This window comes from Zosterops lateralis, assembly GCF_965231275.1.
Source record: "Zosterops lateralis genome assembly, chromosome: 29".
NCBI classification, from domain to species: domain Eukaryota; kingdom Metazoa; phylum Chordata; class Aves; order Passeriformes; family Zosteropidae; genus Zosterops; species Zosterops lateralis.
The window spans coordinates 2,420,791-2,441,976 of record NC_139789.1 but is presented as its reverse complement, the minus strand read 5'-3'; the positions used below and the strand labels follow the sequence as shown (position 1 = coordinate 2,441,976).

General features: G+C 47.2%; 1 protein-coding gene across 1 annotated transcript in view; it reads left to right on the top strand.

Moving 5' to 3' along the window:
• Positions 1-4,630: 4,630 nt before the first annotated feature.
• ARHGEF18 (Rho/Rac guanine nucleotide exchange factor 18) overlaps positions 4,631-21,186 on the top strand; it is a 39,836-nt gene continuing 23,280 nt past the window's right edge. Inside the window, exons 1-8 of the mRNA XM_083879824.1 lie at positions 4,631-4,645; positions 5,279-5,336; positions 5,547-5,591; positions 5,866-5,946; positions 6,314-6,416; positions 6,915-7,089; positions 19,095-19,162; positions 20,711-20,771. Coding sequence (XP_083735950.1) covers positions 5,302-5,336; positions 5,547-5,591; positions 5,866-5,946; positions 6,314-6,416; positions 6,915-7,089; positions 19,095-19,162; positions 20,711-20,771 — 568 coding nt within the window. The 5' untranslated portion in view covers positions 4,631-4,645; positions 5,279-5,301. The remainder of the gene's footprint in view (positions 4,646-5,278; positions 5,337-5,546; positions 5,592-5,865; positions 5,947-6,313; positions 6,417-6,914; positions 7,090-19,094; positions 19,163-20,710; positions 20,772-21,186) is intronic.

Genomic DNA, 21,186 nt, shown 5'->3' with positions numbered 1-21,186 from the left:
ACTAAATGCTCCTTAAAACAGAAAATCTGGCATCTGCAGTGTGCAGCAGGATCCAAGGAACAAACCTCCAAACTCTCCCTCACGTTTGCTGCCTTTTTTTAATTGGCACCATGCAATTCCTGGCTGAACTGTGTAGCTTTATAATCCACAGCAGGATGCAAGCTTTCCAAGAGTGTGTTTTTTAACGTCTTCCTTACATTAATGTCTTTATGCTTGATTTTCCTGGAATGTGATGGGTTTCTAGCACTTTCCTGCTGTTTTTTTTCCCATTGGATAGATATGGTTGCTTACAGTCTCTTGCTGTTGTTCTCTGCATCTTCAGAGATCCACCAGTGCTTCAGCCAGCAGCCTGGCTTTTTTCCCTTTGCCTCAGCCCCTTGCCTCAGCTGTGTGTGTGTCCAAGGAATAAAAAGCCTCCATGAGTCATGAGATGGTTCAGGGATTGTGGCTAAGGTTTACAGTGTGTCTCGCTCCACAGGAATGTGCTTCAGTCAGCTGGACCATCTATTGTACCAGGAAACACATCCAGACCTTGGTTTGTTTCTCCATGAGTTATCAGATGATACATGCCCACTCAGGTTCATACACCTGCCTGGGGAAAATCCAGAGGAGTGATCCAGAAGAATTATGTGCTCCCAGTATTGCTTTGCATATTAAATTGGCCTCCCAGTATCTTTTATTACCCACCCACCCAGGTGTCCTTTATTCCTTATGGATGAAAATAAAACCACCATCAGTATTTTTATTCCTAGACTTCTGATTGAAAGGTCCATAATGTGAATAACAATCATCAAAAATGTGCTTAATTTTTTTACTGTGGAAAAAGCCTCTGCAGCATAGGACATCCTGTGAGGAGGGTCTGGCTGTGAGAGTGCACGCCTGGTCTGTCCCCTTGCACATGCTGCAGGGATGAGGTTTCTGTTGAGGGATGAGGTTCCTGATGGTAGGAAATCCCTGCACGAGGTTCCTACAGGATCAAGGCTGCTGTGATCTGGAGATTGCCTGGCACTGACTGTCTGTGAAGGAGAAGAGGGCACTTGGAGCATTTTAGTGCTGCCTGATGTCACCTGTGGGTGTGAAGCTGGTTTTCCATCCCTCACAGATGTCTGGTTACCTGCTGAGACCTTCTCTGTCTTGCAGGGTCCGACTGCAAGCCGTGCTTACGAGAATTCACTGACCACCGCAGCCCTGCCTTGGAGTATCCCACCCCCAAAAGCTTCCTCCCATCCCTGATCGCTGAGGATGATTCCTTCTGCACCAGCATGGCTGAAGACAAGGCAAGTGTTCTCTATCCTCCTGCTACTACCATGCAAGGCAGAGGCCGGGGCAGCAAACTGGCTGGTCAGCTCCATGTCTAGAGGGGTTTGTGGTGGAGTAGGAATGGGGGAAAGTGGTACTGATCCAGATTGTCAAGTAATACAAGGTTATGTTGCTGTTAGGGACAGCAGGGGAGGGTGACTATTACAAAGTCACTTGCAAGTCTGGCCCTGCTCTGCACCCCAATTTCTGCATGAGAGACATCCCCTTTGCAGGGTTGGTGTGAGGCTCACAGACAGGATTTGTGTTGCCTTTGCAGGAGGACTCATCTTCCACAGAGCTGGATGTGCCAGCAGCAGACTTGCACAGCAGCACAGAGGATCTCCTCTCCGACTCTGCTCTCCACGGCACGGAGTATTACAAAGATCTGGGACTCCTGAGCCTGCCATCTGCCAAAACAGCACCAGAGACGGCAGCACAGCCAGAACAAGGATCCCAGACTGTGTCTGCCCTTCACTCACAGGAAGAGAGACCAAGGGCCCTGAGCAAACTGTCTGTGGATGTTGCTTTTTCCAATCCTGTTTCCTGCTCGGTACATTACGGCAAGGCTGACTGCTATTTTCTGAACAAAGGCCACCCGTGCTCCTGTGCAGCCATGGCAGATGATGGTACCAGCACTTCTGAGCATCCTGCAGAGACAGACAATGAGCTGGACCTGCAGGAGGCCCAGGATTCCTTCCCCACGCTGGTGAGATCTATGTCCACCTCTCGGAGGCACAGCTGGGAGAGCCCTCTGTCACCCGTGGACTGCAGGCGCAGGTACGGCAGGACTGTGAGCAATATTTGATGTGCACATTGCAATGGAGGTGTAAGGCTGAACATCACACTGCCTGCAGCTCCAGATGCTGCTGGGTGGTCTCCCTCGCGTTGTCAGCATCTGCCAGAACAGCTGGACACCCACTGCTCATGTTGGGTGGGATGTGGAAGAGGAAGTGCTAGTGCAGCAAGAGGCTTTAATGTCTTCTTGGAAGTAGGAAGACCCTCTTTTCCTGGTGTTGGGGCTGGGAAGAGGATCTCTCTTTTCTGTCTGGAGGGAATCTTGAACAGCATCAGTTGCCCCAATGACCTCCATCCTCTGGTTCAAAGGGATTTTTTCCCATCAAAGAGGGATTAAGAGAGCTCTGTCAAATCCTTTTTCTTCTTGTCCATGAGTTGGCTTGGTGGGGCCTGTGCCTGCAAGCACTGTGCTGTCCTCCAGCCCTCTGCCCTCCACATGGCTGCAGAGGAGGTTGTGTTTGTAGCATGGTGCTGAGCTCTGGCTGGGAGCAGGGTCAGGCCTGGCATTCCTGCCATCCTCTGCTCCTGCCACATGAATGCCTTGAGCTCCAGGTTCCTCCAGGAATGCTTTCCCTGCTGACAAATGTATTGATCTCCCAGCTGACTGGGATTTAGGTGCAAGCCAGCAAGGACTATTTTTATCTCTCCTCCTTATACGGTACCCTAAAATTATCTCAGCCTGAAATCTTGGCAGTCCTTTTTCAAGTTCAGACTTTGGTTCTCAGACCTATTGTTGTCCCATGTGCCATGGATCATTCACAGTTTATGATGTAACAGGCACATGAGTAACAGTGGCACGGAGTGGCTGTTGGTGTCAGGGACACGTTCTGTCCCCTCGCTGGGTGATGAAGCACGTGTGAGCAGGAGGCCAGGGAAGGGGAATACACCCCACTGTTCCCTAAGCAAACACTTCCTGAAGCCTGCCTGCGGCAGCAGAAATGAAGTGACAGTGATCTGCAGACAGAACCCATGCAGAGACTAAGATTTTCCACTGAGCTTTATCCATCATTTTGCTTCTGTGTTGTGGTTGCTGCAACAGCACTTGGTGTGCAAGACACTGTGAGGCACTGGAGGAGCTGGTCCACCCCTCATTTCATAGAAAATATTTTTTTTCTTTCCTCAAAGCTGGGCCCTGGTGGGAGCAGAATTTATGGCATGATGCCACAGTGGTAATGGGATAAACAACATCATCTGCCACTTCTAAACACCCAGAGGGACTTTCCTGGATGGCAGCTGACGGGGCAGCAGCTCTGGGGCAGGCAGGACAGGCTGCTGCCAGAGTGGCTGCACAGTCTCAGGGGTTGCTAAGAGATCAGTGTGAGCAATCCAGCACTAAACATCCCGGGTGACCAGCGAGCTGGGGACTCAGTGGTGGCAGCCAGAGAAGCTGTTTTTAACAGGCTCAAGAGTTGGAGTCCAGGCTGACACTTCCTGTCATTTCCTTTCCCACGTGCCTGCTGTGGGGAGTCTCCTTGTCCCAGTTGCATGAGCTTGTTAGGACCACCCAGCCAGGGACATTGCAGGGGCTGTGCCATGCCAGGCACAGTGTGCCAGGTCTGCTCAGGTCTGCACTGAGCCTTCTTCCTCTCCCCCGATTAGGTTCAGCCTGGATGTCACAGAGCTGGGCAGTGACCCAGAGCAGGATGATGTGGAGAAGAGGAGCCAGCCCCATGTGTCCCTTCAGCTGCCCAAAGGGGAACAGGGGGCCTGGAGCAGCAGCCGGGGTGGAACAGTGATCAAAGTGGAGATAGAGCCACTGCACCCACACCTCGTGGCCAGCCCCAGCTTGCGGGAGGTGGTGAGTATGGAGAGCTGGGCATGGGCAAGCTGGGGGTGCAGACAGCAGCATACACAGGTGTCAGCTGCAGGCTGGACTCCTTCAATGCCAGTGTGGAACCAGGAGATCTGCAGGAATCTCAGCAAGGATGGGCTTTTCCAGATAAACTGCCCCATCTTGTGGGATAAAGGCCCTGGGAGCTGCCTGTAGTACAGGCCTCTTTTCCCACATATTTAGCCAGAATTTCCCTTCCCTTGTGCCTGTTGCCTCTTGTCCTGTCACTGCAGCTCTAAGAAGAGTCTGGCCTTATCTTCTCTCTAATATTCTGTCAGGTAGTTGAAGACAGCAGTGTCATACACCCCTCCACACACACACCTTACATACTGCTTTGCTTTGGGGAATACCTTTAGACTCAATTAATATTAAAAGGACAATTGCTTCGTGGTGCTACATGTCCAGTAAAAGTGAGAAGTGCCTAGGAAGGTTTCAGGCACAAGTGTGTCTTGCTCCAGGCTTCCTGGAGTCAGCAAACAGCTGGGCCTAATGGTGTCCTGCATCATAACCCTGACAAAACAAGGAAAAGGTGAAGAATCAGCTGTAATGGAGGCCCCCATGGTGCACAAAGCACTAAAGATTTCTGTGATTTTTTACTTCTCCAGAAATGTGCCAGCAACGGGAAGAGACTGAGGTCCAAGTCTGTGCCATCAGCCTGTGAGACCATTGCCTCCCCCCAGATACCTCACAGTTTCAACACTTCTCTTCCAGCTGTGGAAGGTTGGTATAGACCTTATGCCATTAAATGGGTTCAAGGTGCAATTAAGAAGATGAAAAATTGGAGCTGTAGCCTCTGGAAGTGTGGACAGCTCTGCTTTCCCTTCCACATGGTCCCAGGAGCTCCTGAAATACAAAGCCAAGCTGGTTCTGAGTCTGGCCCTGGCTAGCAGTGCAGTCTCAGCTCAGACATGCCCATGCCCAGTGACACATTGCCACACAACCTCACTGTGGCCAATGCAGTGGTCACTCCCTACTCAAGTCGCACCTGTGAGGATTGCTCTTGAGAAAAATGTAGTGATTTCAGAGCCTGGGAAGTGGAGGGGAGGCTGGTTGCTATGGGGAAGGGCTCTGGGGTGGTACCAGCTCCTTCCCCACTGCAAGCAGGACCCTCAACAGCAAATATAATATAGACTGAGGAGGTGAGGGGTAACACAGAAAAATGATGTAGCCTTCACTTCCCTCACAGAAATGTAGAGCAGAATCTCCTTCCCTAACTGCTCCTGGCATTTCTTCCTCACCAATCAATACAGAGTGGGAGCCCAGCACAATTAACAGGGTCCAGTTGCATAGATTGCAAGGTGGTGCTCTGCAAAGGCAAACCAGGATCCCTGCTGAGAGTGTTTTGTGTTCCAGGTGTTGAACCCCCTGCTCTGGAGATGCTGGAGAAGGACCACGTGTCCCCAGACCACGTGTAGGTATTGTCAGCCCTGGTTGGTATGAGATGAGGGAGATTTTTGAGTGTATCTGAGCTACTGGGGATGCAACAGCAAAGGAGATCCCACTCCATGCTGGGGCACAGCTGAGTAGTTGGTCATAAAGCAGCACCTGAGGCTTTGTGGGGTGCAGAATGTGGAAGGATATTTTCTAATCCCTTGCTTTTCTCTTGCCCCATCCTTGGTAGGTTAATTGTCCAGAAGGTACTTCAGGAGCTGAAGCATTACCATGGGTAAGTGTGCCTGGGACAGGGATGTGTGGGGAGGTCACAGGTCTGCCTATGACACACCTGGCAAAGGACACTTGGTCCCTTGAGGGACAAATCCCCAGGGTACCAGAATCACTGATTTATTCTAGGGTAGAATTGCAAAGAGAAGGGGAGTTTCATGTGCCTCCTTGATAACTCTAAAAATGTTCCTGCCCCATCTAGAAAAGGAGAGTTTCAGCTAAGCCAGAAGTTGTGCTCTTGTGTTCTTTGCTGTGTCTGATGCCTTTTCCCTGCCCAGGGTGAAGCAGAGAGCTTGTGTGCAAGAAGGCAGCGAGTCTTCTCAGCAGAACCTCACTTGGTTTGAGTTCCTGTCTAATGAGTAAGTGAGACAGTGGGTGAGACACACTTTGTGTTCTGAGAGCAGACTGATTTTGAGTCCACTCCATCTAAGCTCTACTGCCCTGCTAATCCGGTGTGCAGGACACTGGTATCAGCAGGGGTTCAGCCAGGAGTGTGGTGCTGAACAAAACCTGCACAAACAAAATAGTTTGAAAGCTCGGCTCCTTATTTGAAATGGTCTCATTAATAAATGACATGGCCGATGCCAAACCAGATCCTCAGGAGATGGAAAGCTCACACTTGGGAGTCCTAAAGCAATGCTTCAATGAACTTTCATCGGTGATCTCCCTAAGCTGGGCTTGGTCAGTGGATTTCCCCTTTTTTAAGATACTTTGTTCTCCTTTCAGAAATGAGGACAGTGGGAAGAGCGATAAAGCAGAGAAAGGTACAAAGGTGATGCGACGTCTGAGTTCTCTGCGGAGTCGAGTCACTGGATCCTGGAAGGATAAGGTGAGAGAGAGATGTTGAATGTGTGGAAGGAATCATTAAATTCTTCAAGTAGAAAAGGGGATCTGAATGTAGGGAACAGTTAGTTGCATTGCTTTGGATGGCTGAGGCCTCTATGTTGATCAGCAGATACACTGTGACCCCTAAAGTAGTAGTGCAAGTGATCCCTGAATTCCAGCCTTCCTTGCTCCAGGGCACGTTCTGGATGCTCTTATGCTACCTTGGCACTGTTGTGCACAGCAAGAAGAGTGCCTTGGCTGGGTGACTGCCTGGATCACTCTTTGTGGCAGGAGGAGCCTACAGAGGGACAGCCAAGTGTGTCCTGCCCTTCTTCACAAATGGACTTAGACTAGAGGGACTGGCCCAAGCCTTGGGAAGGCATTTGGGAAAAGCACTGCCATCCTACTGTACCTGCCCACCAGCTCTTTGCTTGTTTGTACCAGTGGGGAAAGGAATGTGTGAACAAGTCTGTGACTGGGCTGTGTTCTTCTCTCCTTCCAGGGTAAGAACAAAGAGCAGCTCAAGGAGAGAGAGAAGGAGAAAGAGACAAAGGAGACAAAAGAGAGGTGTAAAGATATCAGTGGGCACCAGCTTGTGCCAGGGGTTTTCTCCAGTTGCACCAGCTGCTCACTGTGTGCCAAACCTCTTGGGAATAAAAGTGGTCTGCAGTGCCTGAGTGAGTATGGCTGTCACTGCCTGGCTCTGCCCCAGCCTGCACTCCCTGCCTGCCCTTCAGCCCAGGCTATTCTCCTGCCTAAACCAGCCCCCTGGATTGCTTCACTTCTCTGCCTGGCTTGGCTCTACCCCACCACTCTGCTTAGCCTGGCTTGGTTGTTTCTCAAATAGTCTAAAAGATCTCTGAATCCTGCCTGGCAATTATTCATCCTTATTTTCTTTGGCCACTTGACCATTTCCTGCCCCTTTCCCCCAAGGAGGGTTCTAGGTCAACTTCTCTTTTACTATTTTTTTTTTGTCATGATGTTCTGCTTTGCCTGAACAAATATCCTAACTGCCTGAGTATAACCGGATCATTTAGGCTGTTTTTCATAGCCACAGGGATGTCTCAGCTCAGCATCTGCCCTGTGCATGGGCACAGGGATTTCTAGAGCATCCAAAACTTTATTAACTAACACAAAGTCTAATGTTGCCTCCCAGGACGTGCATGGGTGAGACTGTTGCTTTTCAGCTCTAAGTAGTGCCAGCAGGCATGGGCCTCTGTGCATCCACTGCATCTACTGTGGCATGGCTTTGGCTGACAAACCCTGTTCCTCCTCTTTGGGGCAGGTACTCAGGGCACTGAAGAATGTTTTCATTCCCAAGGGATTGTCTGTGGGCAGAGAAAATTTTCTGGAAATGAAAGGATTGCTCTCTTTCTCCACCCTGTACCCTCAAGCAATGCTCAGTCTCTCAGAGGCTCTTAAGGTCAGTAAAACCTTTCTGAGGCATAAAGGGACTGACTGCCCTCAGACATGTGTGGTGAGAAATATATTTTCCCTTCAGGGCAGCTGGAGGGATATTGAAAAGGGACACAAAGCTGACTATTAGTGAGGATTTTTCAGGCATCACAGCAAAAAGTAGGAAGCAGAGAGCTGAATAAGAGCTTTGCAGATATTTAAAGAGAACCTAAATATTATGGGATGAGGCAGGGTTATGCCTTGTCATTCCTGTGTGAGGAATCTCCCAGCCAGAGGCTCTGTTTGCAGTCCTGCACACTGCTTTACAAAAACACCTTAACCTGCAAGGACACAGACAGTCCTTGATACCCATGAGCATGAAGCCATGCTCTGTATGGTCTTGGGAAGTCTGAGGGCATTCAGTGTGAGTGATTCTCCTCTGAACAACCCTATGGAGATCTGTGATCTGGAGTTGGAGCTAGCTGTTGAAATCAGTGTGGCTCAGCATGGCTTGTCCATCATAAACACCCTGGGACTGGACATGAGGTATGGTAACTTCACCTTGTTTCCCAGCCCTTCCATAAGGACTCTGTGTTCTGTGAACATTCAGGAGAAAAACTCCAAGGTGGCTGAGGCATTGGTTTGTGTTTGGGACTCTGTGAAATCTCCTTTGGCTCTTGGCTGCCCAGGCTACCACAAGCGGCAGAGCAGCACAGCTTGTTTTGTGATGTTCCCTTTGCATTGGCTTGAACTGAGGCTGAACAATCGGGCAGGGTTCTGAGGTGTCCGTTAAAATTAATGGCCTGTCTGTGGTGAGAGCTGGGCTGGGACTTGTAGTGTGACAGCTGATGGCCTGAGAGTGTCTATATTTGGATGATGTTGGGCTGAAACCTTTGCGAGCTGTTGCTGAGCTGGTAGTTGATATCAGCAGCTCCCGTTACTGCAGTGTGTGGTCTGACTAGTCCCTGATAGAGCTCCGGAGCAGCAAGCCCCGGGGCCACCGGGAAGCCGGGGCAGCAGGCCTGCTTTTCAGAAGTTGTGAGCAGCTCTGTCAGGCTCAGCCTGAGCCGTGGCTGCTGCCAGGATGAGAGGGTATTTGGCTGCGCCTCTCGTTTTCTCCTCGTGAGCTCACATTTGACCATCCCCGTGCCTTGGCTCCCGGCCAGCCCTCGGCCCATCGCTGGTCAGGTGCTGCTGGTGCTGTTGTTGTCTCCGTGGTATTTTTAACTGCAGCACCACCACGTGGTCCAAGGCAAAACGGGCTCGTGGAAAACACAGGAAAAGATGGTGATTAAAGAAAGGGATATGCTGAAGGGGGAAGGGAGGCTGGAAGAATGACTGCAAGCCTGAGGTCTTTTCACTGTCCAGTAGATTCAAAAGGTCTGGCGATTTCCATGGCTGTGATGAGCTGGAGAAGTGAGAGCTCTTCTTATTAGAGGTACTAACAGCAGGAGGAATTCTGCATTTAAGTCAGAACAAAAAACCCTTGTTCTGTTAAAAACGTGTGTGAGCTGTGAAGAAAGTGGGCGGCTCGGATAGCCTGGTACATGGTAACTCGTTTCTCTCCCCCACTGATTCCTCCCGTCTATCCTCACCCCACACGACGCAAAGTTTCCCAGGGGAGAAGAAGGCTGTGCTGTGTGTCCAGAGTAGAGATTTGGGAGAGTCTCTGTAGCTCACAGATGTGCAGTTAGGAGCCTAGTAGGGATGAAAAACAAAGAGGAGTGATTGCAGTCACAGGGATCTTGACGACAGTGGCCACCCAAACTCTGCCATTATGTAAACTATGAGCTGTGAGTCTCTAGGTTGATTGTTCACCTGGAAATGAGAAAGCTCCTCTTGAGCCTTTGCTATCACAGATGGAGAAGGTTCTGTGCCTAAATTAATCCTCTCTTATAAACATGCTTCCAGAGTTTATGCAACAGGAATTAGATGAGTCCCAGGGAAGCCCTGACAAGAGGAGAGCTCTCCAAGTAGGCTGTGCCATGGAGGCAAGCCAGGGATATGCTGTGGAATACAGATGGAAGGAGGATTGCTTCCCTTGAGCTTGAGCACTGGGGTAGAGGTGGGTCTCCTACATCTTTAGTTGACAGTCAGTCTCTATTACTTCATGGGAAAGACCATGGCCCCCACAGGGGTGTCAGATTGACCATCCTTTTCCAAGGAAACCTATAGCTGCAAGCAAAGATTGGCAGGATTCAGACAAATTCCTCTTCTTTAAGAGAAGGTGCTCAGTTTAATGAATCTTCCTGAACGGTGCAGGCTGTGCTGGACTGTCCACCTGTCCTAGGCTGACCCTTGCTGGCCGCTTCAGTGCACTGGCTGATCTCTAACTGGTTGCTGTAACAACTGGTCTCCAGGATTTATTTTTAAGGCGCATTGTGAAAGAGGTTTGGAAAACCATTTCCTTTCTCAAAACCAGAAAGAGAGCGGACATGGATTTTTGCAGTTTGTCAGGCAAACATCCTCCACCCATGGCCAAGAAGAGGCCACAATAGCTTTTGGTTGAGATCTGAAATTTGGTGTGAAATTCACCTTGACCTCAGTACTAGTGCCTGCAGGGTTTTGCTTTTGGATTCCCAGTGCAGTACCAATAAGCTAATAGGTGAAGTATAGTTTTGGCTTATGATAAGGAGGAATTACTTGATTTTCTATCCTGAAATTTGTGTTCACAGCCCACACGGAGTCCTGAGAAATCTAAAAAGCAGCAGGCAACCTGGAACTTTGCATTTCCGTAGAGAGGCACATCTGCCAAAAATCTTCTGTTTTGCGGGGGGGAAAGGAGGTTTGGCTGCTGTAACATGATGACAGTGATAAATGGACTGGGAGTCCCACTTGGAATAAACTGACAGGAGTCCAAATAAACAGAGGCAAAACCAAAGCGGCTGCGTTGGGATGTGGTTAAGGTGGTTCTGAGCCAATGGAGCAGGATCTGAAGCAAATGTGAAAGTGGCTGCAGTGCTGGTTGCAGAGGAAACACTGACTGAGCTGAGTGTCCTGACACAGAGCTGGCTCAGCCAGCTCGAGAGGGCTTAGAAAAGGAAACCAAAATACATCCTATTCTCAGTGCTTCTCCTTTTCTGCTTTTCAGTTTCTTTTTTGTGTCCGGGCAGTACTACCTTGATCTGGAATATCTCCAAATGCTGCTCTTTCCATCCCCTGATAAAACCTCAAAATCTTGTACCCTCGAGCTGACAAATGCATAAGGACAGTGATCAACCCAAGATACATTCAGCAAGAAATCTTTTGCCATTACAGAGTTACACAGACTTAGACAGCTGGTACTCTTCTCTTCTTTGCAATCCAAACCTTAGCTCTAAGCTACAGAGTCTTGGAGCTGGCTGCTGTGCCAGGTTTTGCACTGATTTTGTGGCGATGCCCTTAGGCTGCACAAGCACAGCACGTTCTCTCCATGACAGCTGCAGTTGGGCAATCTGCAGTGCTTTACTTCTATATTACAAAATAAAGCAAAGCACGAAGTTTGAAGTGCCTAAGGATTAATCAGTCACCAAGTGACAGCCAGCTGTTTACCCCCAAACCGCTTTATGTAATGATCATTTCTCTGTAGTGCTGACAGGCCCCAATAAACAACTGGGACCTCAATGTACTCAGTCCTGTAGAGAAGCAGCACAAAAGGGAACATTTTGAAAAATCTTGCAGCTATGGGACAAAGATAAAAAATAAAATTGAATAAAGAGGTGGCAGTGTGGAACCCAGAGATCACATTGGCCTCGTGGCAGATTTCATCACATCTCCAGCCCAAACAGTGGCAGGTTCTTTCAAAGCAGCACGGGAAAGCTGCAGGATGGATTTTGAGAGGGAAGTTTGTAATCATGTATGTTGTGCTTTCAAGCTCAGCAGGCAAGTAGGATGTGTGTGTTTTAAAATATGACAAACTTTCCATCAGTATTGTAAATCCTCAGAGTGGAACTGGGAGGGGAGGTTGGGTGGTGAGCTCTTCCCAGTTTTCCTGCCTGCTCTGAGTACTCCAGCAGCCTTGTGCTAGTAGTACATCAAACCTTATTGGTGTCAGGGAAAAGGTGTTTTTTCCAGCAAGCAGTTTGGTTCTATGAGTCAGTGCATGGATCTCCTGCTAGGGAAGATAATTCCCCTTTGCTCTCATCATTTGTCTGCGCAGGGGTCACTGACAAAGGCCTGGGCAGGCCGTCGCTGTTGAAGGGAAGATAGGAAAGCCAGCACCTGCCAACCCTCCGGGCACTGCAGCCTTGTCCTGGCAGGGTGTTCATAAACACTCCAGCACATTGGGATGGCAAATCCCACCAGGCTTTTTATAACAAATTCTGTATTTCAGGTCCCAGGCGATGTGTGCACACACATGAAGCGCCATGCTGAAGATGTCACTGGGGTGCCACATCCCATTTGTTAGGGGCCTCTTTAGTCTGGAAGGAACCGTGTGCCCTCCCTGAGGGGAAAACACAGGTCAGGGGGGGACAACACCATGTGTCTTTCCTCAGAGAAGTCATGGGTTCTGGGCAGCCGTGCGCCCTCCCTGAGGGGAAAGTGCAGGCTGAGGATGCTCATGGTGTCCTTGAAAGGGACATGGAGGTTGGGGGCCCCTGTGCCCTTCCTGAGAGAAAGTGCAGGGTGTAGGTGGCCATGTCCTCCCTGCAGGAGGAAGGAGCGGGCAATGGATTGTCATGTGCCCTGGCACTGGCCACCCATATCCTGCTCTTACCCCTCAGGGAGGAGGGCATGAGCACCCTTAGCTCGCAAGGTTCTCTCAAGGAGGGCACACAGACGTGCTTAGCCCGTGTTTTCCCCTCAGGGACGCCATGAGCACCCGCAGCCCGTGCCCAGTGCCCAGGGAGAGCACACGGGCACCCTCAGCCTGCTCCTTCCCTCGGGAAGAGCTCACACAGCCCCGACCCTCGCGTTCCCCTCAGGGACGGCACATGGCGACCCCTGGCCTGCGTTTATCCTTCAGCATGGGTACGGCTACCCACCACAGCCTCTGCTTTCCTTGAGGGAAAAGTGCAGGGTTAATGGTATCCGTGTGCCCTCCCTGAGGGGAAAACGCGGGTTAAGGGTATCTGTGTACGCTTCCTGAGGGGAAAACGCGGGATAAGGGTATCTGTGTGCCCTCCCTGAGAGGAAAACACGGATTAAGGGTATCCGTGTGCCCTCCTTGAGAGGAAAGCGCGGGTTTAGGGTATCCGTGTGCCCTTCCTGAGAGGAACGTGCGGGATGCGAGTGCTCGAGCGCTCCCCCTGAGGGAAAAGCGCGGGCTGATGGTGTCCTATGCCCTTCCTGAGGGGAAGGCACAGCCCCAGGCTGTCCCTGCGCTGTCCCGAGGGGCCGGGACCCTGCCCGGCCGTGCCGCGGCGCGCAGGCGCACCCTCGTCCCCATTTTTCCTTCCGGGACACGGGGGCGTTTCCTGTTGCTGTGGCGGCGGCTCCAGGGACCAAGAGGGAACCGGCGGCTCCCCGGGGAGTCCGGTAAGACACCGGGCTGTCAGCGCGCCCGCCGGCCCCTGGCCCCGCTCCCCCCGGCCCTAGTGAGCCCCCGGGCACCAGCATCCCCGCCCCGGGGCCGCGGCGCGGGGACCGCCCGGCCTCGGTCTCTGTGGGGTCAGCGGGGGCTCCGAGGGCTCCAGGGGGTCCCGGCGTTTGGCCGAGACAGCGGGTTGATCTTCGCTTTGCCCCAGTCCCACATGTTTACAGCCGTCCCGACCTTTGCAGTTCAGGGCTTCAGCTGCGGGACGGCACGCAGCTCGAAAGATGCAGTGTTTACAATAGGAAGCTCTTTCAGGGGTTGCGGAAGGAGTGAAAAATGTTGCTCTGCGCGGTGGGGAGGCGAGCGGCTCTAGCCTGTGTGGAGCCGGCTGTCTTTATGCCACAGCCTGAGTCCGAGCATCCTTGTGATCATTAAATCCCGCACCTCGTTCTCTCGGTTATTACACACGTTGTAGGTGCTGGTGCTGCAGCAGCGAGAAAAGTCTGGGATGTGCGTGAAGGGCTCTTTAATGCGTTAGGGAAAAGGTGGCGAAAACTTCCCTTTGTCCCCAATCGCCAAGACTGACCCATTTTAAATATTCCACGGCTCTGGCTCCTTGGGGAGAAGAGCGGGAGATGGTATCAGCTTAGCCTGTGTGTGCTGAAAGGAAACGCTAGGAGTGGTGATGGATTTTGGAGGAGGAGCAGGGAAACAGGCAGTGATTCGAACAAACAGCTTTCTGAATGTTTCTGGTACTACATTTGGTTTTGCTGCTCGAATAAATAAGCATGATTTTTTGAATATTATTTGAAGATTTGGTGTGTCACCAAGAGAAAAAAGGGCTGCTACTTAGTTCCTTTTCACTCTCCTCTTAAGAGAGTTTTACGGGAAGCTTTTTTATTTGGCCCTTTTTGTTTAAATTTATAAAAGTAATAGTTTCTCTTTGGCATGGTAAAATAAAAGAAACCCGTGAAACATTGCTCTCAGACAGGAGCCATCAGACATCGTGTGTTGTAGTTCCACCTACTGTTTACCTGTGAAATATTTTAAATACCTTTTATGATTGTCATAGTTGCTGCTTCAGTTCTGTATCATAGACTGGGGGAAGGGTTCAGCATGAGAGAATTGACTTAGGAGTCGTGTTTCTTTTATGATAACATGCAGATTTTACTTGGAATTGTTTAAAAACCAGAACTGTCAGTCATTTATGTCTTTCTGTGCCTAAAAAAACCACTGTGGCCACCAGACTTTGCACTATTGGGAATCACACAGCCCCTCTCTCTGCTTCATCCAATGGATATTTTGACAATAAAACCAGATACAGTGAGCAAGTAATTATAGGTTGTTTTGGAGAGAAAGAGGAATGCTCTAACAGGGAGGCTGAAACTTGATAATTTAGTGCTGTTGCTCTCTGGCGTGGACTGTCTCTGTTTCAGAATGTGAAGTATCTCATCTCCCTGCACCCTTTCAGTTTTTGGTTTCTGCCTCTGCGTAATTAGACAAGTGAGAAAACAAGTAAACACCGACCACTGGAGCCACTAGGACAAAGTTAAATCTGCTCCGAGTTCCACAAGATACCTGACCTGGATTTACCCAGTACAGAAACTTCCTCGTGTTCCACTGAAACTCCTCCTCTTTCCTGAGAAGTTTTATCATGGTCACTCTGCTTTTTCTGGAATGCTGTAGCGGTTTGAAACGTTTCTTGGCCGTTGTGTCGCGCCTCTCTGTGTATAAATACAGAGTTTATGTTCAGTGTTAATCATTTATATGAGGGTTGTTTCCTTTGTCAGTTCAAGAGGGAGGAGTTCCCTGCGTGGTGTAAGGGTGAAGAAGGAGGGAAGAGATTCCCTTTGATCCCCGAAGCATTGGACAGTTGAAAACAGGAAAAAATATTTAAATTACTAATTTCACAAGGAAGTTATTTTGTCTTTGGCTCTCTTCAGCTGGTTGGATTTCAGAGGTGGTGAATATGTCCTTGAACTCCTTGTATCATTAGAACCACTGTTAAAACCTGTCCCCATTTGAACTTAGCCGCTTTAAAGTGTTGGGGTTTTTTTTTAATCTGTCATTTTAAAAATAAACAAAAAAATCTTTGAGATAAAGTCAATAGTTGAATTTTAAATTATTCACAGCATTTTTGTCTGTGAGCTATTGTTTGCAAATGGCCTTTTAAGAGTTTATTGGACAGCACTGTTCCAGACCAAAGGTCAGGGTCATAATGCTCATAATGTCTGGTGAGTCATAGATTTGTCCTGGAATCCAATTCTGGAAGACATTTATGGGAGATTGGCAGTGTCTGATCCCCTGGAAGGTATTCCAGCTGAGGGAAAAATGTCTTTGCCTGCCCCTTTCCAGCCAGGTTTGTTGCCCTGTCATGCTGTGAACAGGGTGATGCTTTTGGGTGTTGTAATGTGCTGTCCAATAAAATGCTCCTAGGTTATAAATTACTTTCTGTGAGCCACTGGGAAAGCATCTCATTAATAAGGGAAGGTTTTTTATTATACCAGATAGTAAATTCATTACTCTCAGTCGTGAACAGGATCTTTTCTGATGTTTGTGAGCCTTTTAGTCTTAAATATTTCTTTACTGGTTGAAACTTGCTCATTAGGTCATAGTCACTCATTAGGTCATCTTTGGCACAGGGTCCTGCAAAATGCTTCGAGTGGGTGACAGTCCACTGTAGTAGTAAGCAGATCTGGAGTATAGTGATGCTCCCAAAATTCTCAGCCTTATTTCCAAACCTGTGGATTAAAGCCCAGGAACAGCCCTGGTGGGTTTGCTCAGTTCCTATGCCGTGTGGTTCAGCTGCTCTGGTACCCTCAGGTGTAGTGGTGATGCTCCTGTCCCCATCCAGTCGAGATGGCCCAGATCCTGGGGCTGTCTCAGTGTGTTGGCACTTTGGCTGGTGGTGTCAGCACTGGCCAGAGCTGCAGCCCTTCTGCAGAGTCTGTATCAAGATTATATCCTTTGGAGGGTCTGTTTTTCCCTGCCAAATTAATCTTCTTGCTGTTCAGTGAGGGAGGGAGGAGAAGACAGAGAAGAGCTTGGCTGCAGAGTTTTTATCTCTGCCTTTTTCAGGGATAGCTTCTGTGCTCCACTTTGGGAAGAGCTGGCTGATAGAACTGGGGGTTTTTTTTGGGGTTTTTTTTGTTGTTTTTTTTTTTTTTTTTAACCTTCTCAAATTCTTGATCTGAATAGGACCAAATGCTACTGATGGCAAATGCAAAAAAAATTTTTTTTTTGTCAGTTTGAGTTTACTGATGCTGCTTTAGTCTGGATGACTGGAAAAGATAGAAATCTGGTATTTCTATACACCTGATAGAGATCTGTCATTTCTTTACACCTGTAAACAACCCTTCATGTGTATCTCTGCTCTTAAATATCAACCTCCATATGTGCAGGCTCCTGTCCCTTCTTTGCTGTCCCTCATGTCCCTCAGTCTTCTCTTTGCTGTTTTTTTCACCCCTGCAGTTCTCTGGTACCATTTTCAGAGAGGCTTAATAAGAATGCAGAGTAATAAGAATAAATACAGAAATCTTACACGCATAAAAAGGAAACCACAGTCACTTGTATTCAAAAGCTTCTTCTTGTTCTGAATTAAAGTGACCTTCCTTCAGCACTGCAGAAGTGTTCAATAGAGGAAGCTGGAGCATGTTTTATAAAATGAAGTATGCTTATAAAACAGTCTTCTGGCAGGTTTGAGATTTCTCTTATCTGGGCAAAATAGTGCTACTTTGAAATCATTAAGTAAATGCATTTCAAACAGTCTCATGGAGAATCAGGTCCTTAGATTCAGCTGCAGTTTCCTGCAGCTTTTCTGTAGCATTTTCCTGTTTTCTAGTATGTTCTCCAGTGTTGTGTAAAGAACCTTTCAGCAGTGGAGGGAAGTCATACACAGCACTATTAGAGATGTCAGCTGATGAAGTGAAGAATGCCTACTGAGAGTGCCACAAGCTGTTATCTTTAACTGAGCAAGGGCATGATTTTAAAATTGAAATGTTTTTAAGTGAGATCCCTTTTACAGTTACCTTAACAAGGAACTCAGGCTTTTCAGGTGGAATTGGTCCTACTAATCATTGAGAGGAAAAGAATTACTGAGTGTAATCACGAAAAATGGGTAAATGTCAGGGAATATGAATATCTAGTTGAAATTTGATGTTTCTAGATGACTATATTACAGAATTCTTGATGAGATACGTGGATTTTAGGATTGTGTGGGAGAGCAGTGGCTGTAGGACCATGGGGCATCCATGGGGCTGCCTGTTCTGCCCTGAAGGGAACCCATCTGTGAGCAGGACTTGAAGCCAGCCCAGCCTGACGTCATGGACAATTTTCTCTATTTCCTTTTGTGTGGTGATTTTTGTCCTACAGTTTGTTTCTTTGTCTCAGGAGAAAAGGGATTTCCATTGTCAACTACTTGTTTGTTGTTGAGGCATATCTTTTAACAAGCTCTTGTGGTAGCTGGAGGCCTTATCGTTGCTGAAATAATGAATATATTTCTTATTCTCTACAAAGTTTTATAAGTGATAATTTTGATACGTTTTTCCCGTGCATTTGCAGAGGCACATACATTTGAAATTAGATGTGGTGCCTTTTGGTTTGTGGTGTGGGGTGTGGTAGTGGTAGGAATATCCCAAATAAGAGAAGTTGTGGGAGGTGGTAGTTTTTGTGGAGGTTTTTTTGTGTATGTGTGGCAGGCACTTGGGAGCAGAACTCTGCACTTCATTTCCCACACTTGGGGAAGTTGTATAACATGTGAGCATCTTGCAGGTCTGTGCACTCAGTCTTTCTCTCAGTCTTGTTTTTATATCTTTATTAATTTGTTTGTGTTTAAAGCCAAGTAAGTATTTTGGTCCTGTTCTCTGGCTTCTGCTGAAATTATGGAAAACACAAGTGAGCATCTCTCTAGGTTAGCCAGGAGCCCTAAAGCAGATCCCCAGTCCTGGCGCCAGGCGGGGGTGGTGCTGAGGAGACCTTAAATAGTTTTTCCTCTGTGCTTTAAACATAAACTGGCTTTTCTCTAGCAGATACGGTGTTCATCTTTCCAGTTTTGCTCTATTTCTTTTTTAACAGGCATGTCTGGCAAAAGGCAAATCCTGGTGTCCTTTACTGAGTTGTTGGTGTCTTTGCTTTGCTTTTGATGAAGGATCTTGTTTTATAGATGGGCAGAAATGCTGCAGAAAATACTTGGCACTATCAGTTCCCCTCCTGTTTTCTCAATTAGTTATCAGGAGGAAAAAACCCGAGATTGGATTTTACTGTACTATTAATAGTTCTATGGCTTTTGGGTGAAAGGGCTGCTTTGGTTCCTGTATCAGGGAACAATTCCTTTGTGCAGCTGGAAGGGTGGTAATGCTGTGGTGCTGGTAATGCTCCGATGATTCTGGAGAGTGTTTTGATCTTTAATTTACTGTTGTTACTGCAACTCCCAGCAATAGTCCGTGGAGAAAGGCAGCTATTCCTGTGGAGCCAAAAAATTGCTGCCCCTTGATTGGTATCAATTTTGGATGGAGAGACATGGAAATGGCCTTTGCAAAGATGAGGAAAGCTGTGCTCCAGGGAGTGGAGGTTGGGCAGAAAACTGCTCGTGCATTCCAGAGTGGCTCTTGGCTCTTGCATGTGTGAATTGTGCTCAGTGGTGCAGTCTTACTGAAAAAACTCGAGGGTTTGGTATAAAATCGAGATCAGAACATGTACAACAGGGATGCTTGCCACAACACCTGAGCTTACTCTGCTCCTCTTCCAAAATGAAGATCCTTTGTGTGCCATTATTCCTTTCCCTAGACAGGAAAGAAGAATAATTAAGACTTTCTATGTGTGTGTGCATTTCAGATTGTGCAGTGAATGTCCACAAGAACTGCAAGAGTTTGCTGACTGAATGCAGCAGCATCAGACCCAAGGTGGGCTTTAACATTTGTTCTTCTTTTATAATAACAAGCCTTGACATAATACATTTAATTTATGCAAGTGATTTGATTTACATCAGTACAGAATCTTGCCCTACATCTTCGAGGCATTGAGTAGTTATTAACTTGTTATTATAGTAATTAATGATAATATATGGAGGGAAAATAAAGTGAAATGTTTTATAGCCATACTGTGAATTACTTAGCCTGCTCCCCAGAACTGTGACTAACCCTAAGAGTGCCCAAACCTGTCACTTTTTTGGGGAATATAATTGAATTATGTGATATCTTTGAATGTTGTGCCATCTGGAAACTGATGGAAGAGCATGAGGGGTGAAGGGGAATTTGGTTATAAGAGTTGCATAATATTTCTAAGCTGGAAAATGCAGAGTAAGTGATTCCCTTTGGGAATTTTGATGAACCTCGTCTTGCTATGGTATTTATTTTTTTTCTCTGTCACCGTAGTGCCTGTGATTGCATGTAAGGTCACAGGTTGTTTCACATAGATGTCTATCTGTTGGGGGTTTTTGTTCTGGTATTGGTTTTGAAAATCATTTCCTTCTCCTTAGAACTAATAATACTTGAGGGAGTTTTGGTTTGTTTTAACCTGCAAGTGCTGATGATTTCAGAGACTGATAGCAGATTAGGGAGTTCTGTGAGGGGGAAAACGGAGAGCAGAGCAGCTCAGGCCTGAGCAAGTAGAGGTTACAGGAAGTGTGTTCAGCCACTGGTGATACAGAATGTAACTCTTCTGGGGGCAGAAATGTTCTTGTGGGGGTTTTGATAGATAATTTTGAACATCTCAGAGCATTGTGAATTTCCCTTTTAAACCAAAAAATTCATTTGCTCTGATGCTTTCATTTCCACTCTTCACCACCCAGAACTTCATGGTTGAATCAGCCCTGACAAACCACTCCTGGGGAGAGCAGAGAGGGAGTGATGGCACAAAATGGGGTGAAGAATTCAGTCAGAAATGGGAACCCCAATGGGAAGCTTCCCAAAAAACATTTGTTACAGCCTGTATTATTTATTTCTTTACTTTGCATCTTTGATAACTTGTATCTCAATGGTTTTTAATATCCTAGTGTTGCAAGAAGGAGGAAGTTTAACAAAGATTACCAAAGATGCAATTTGAAATGGACAGTCTGAATTTTGGTTGAAAGTGGCTGGATTAGTTTAGTCAGTATTGGTAGGAACTAAACAACAGCAAAGTCTAAGTGAAGACTGTCAACATGAAGGGGTTGCTTTCATCTCATAAATTAATTATCATAGCTTTAATTCAGCTGTAGTTTAATTTAGATTCAGTTTTGGTTCTATTTCAGCCTGATTTATACTTTGTGGAATTTAATACAAAATGTTAGTGTCTATATGTCATTCGTCTGGCACATAAAAAAATCAAAGCTGTTATTGTGTTAAATCTTTTATATTCTCAGTGAACATCTTCACTTACAGTTAATGCTATAGGATAGGGAAAATCTGATTCATTTTGGACTGAAAGTTTGGTCTGGATGTGTAAGAATATTGTATTTTTTCCTATAGCAGAAAGATTTGCAGCACAGACCTTCTGGATCTCCACAAAGTTCGCCCCAGTGCATTTCCCCAGGTTTGTACTAAAGAATGATTTCTGTGCTCAAGGCTTATCTGTTCGATTGCATTTTTTTTCTTTAATATGTTTTAAAGGCTATACACGGTGTGTTATTGAAGTATAGAGAAGGTCTCTTTTAATAAGATGGTTTCATTTTTTTTTCTATTGGGAATGGCTTAGAGGCTCCTAGCAATCTCCTGTGTGTTTTTATCTTTTTATCTTTTTATTTTTCTTTATACCTTCTTGCTGTGTAACCTCAAAATATCATGGTGAAAAGGGATCAATAAGCTCGTTTTTCATTGATTGTCTATTCTCTGGCCTCTGAAAAGACTAGAACTGTGAACTTTGTTTTACATCAGATTTTCATAATTGTCTATTTAAAACTTGCCTGCAGCTAGTGGTTGCTAGAAATCTCTAAGACAAGCTAGCACTA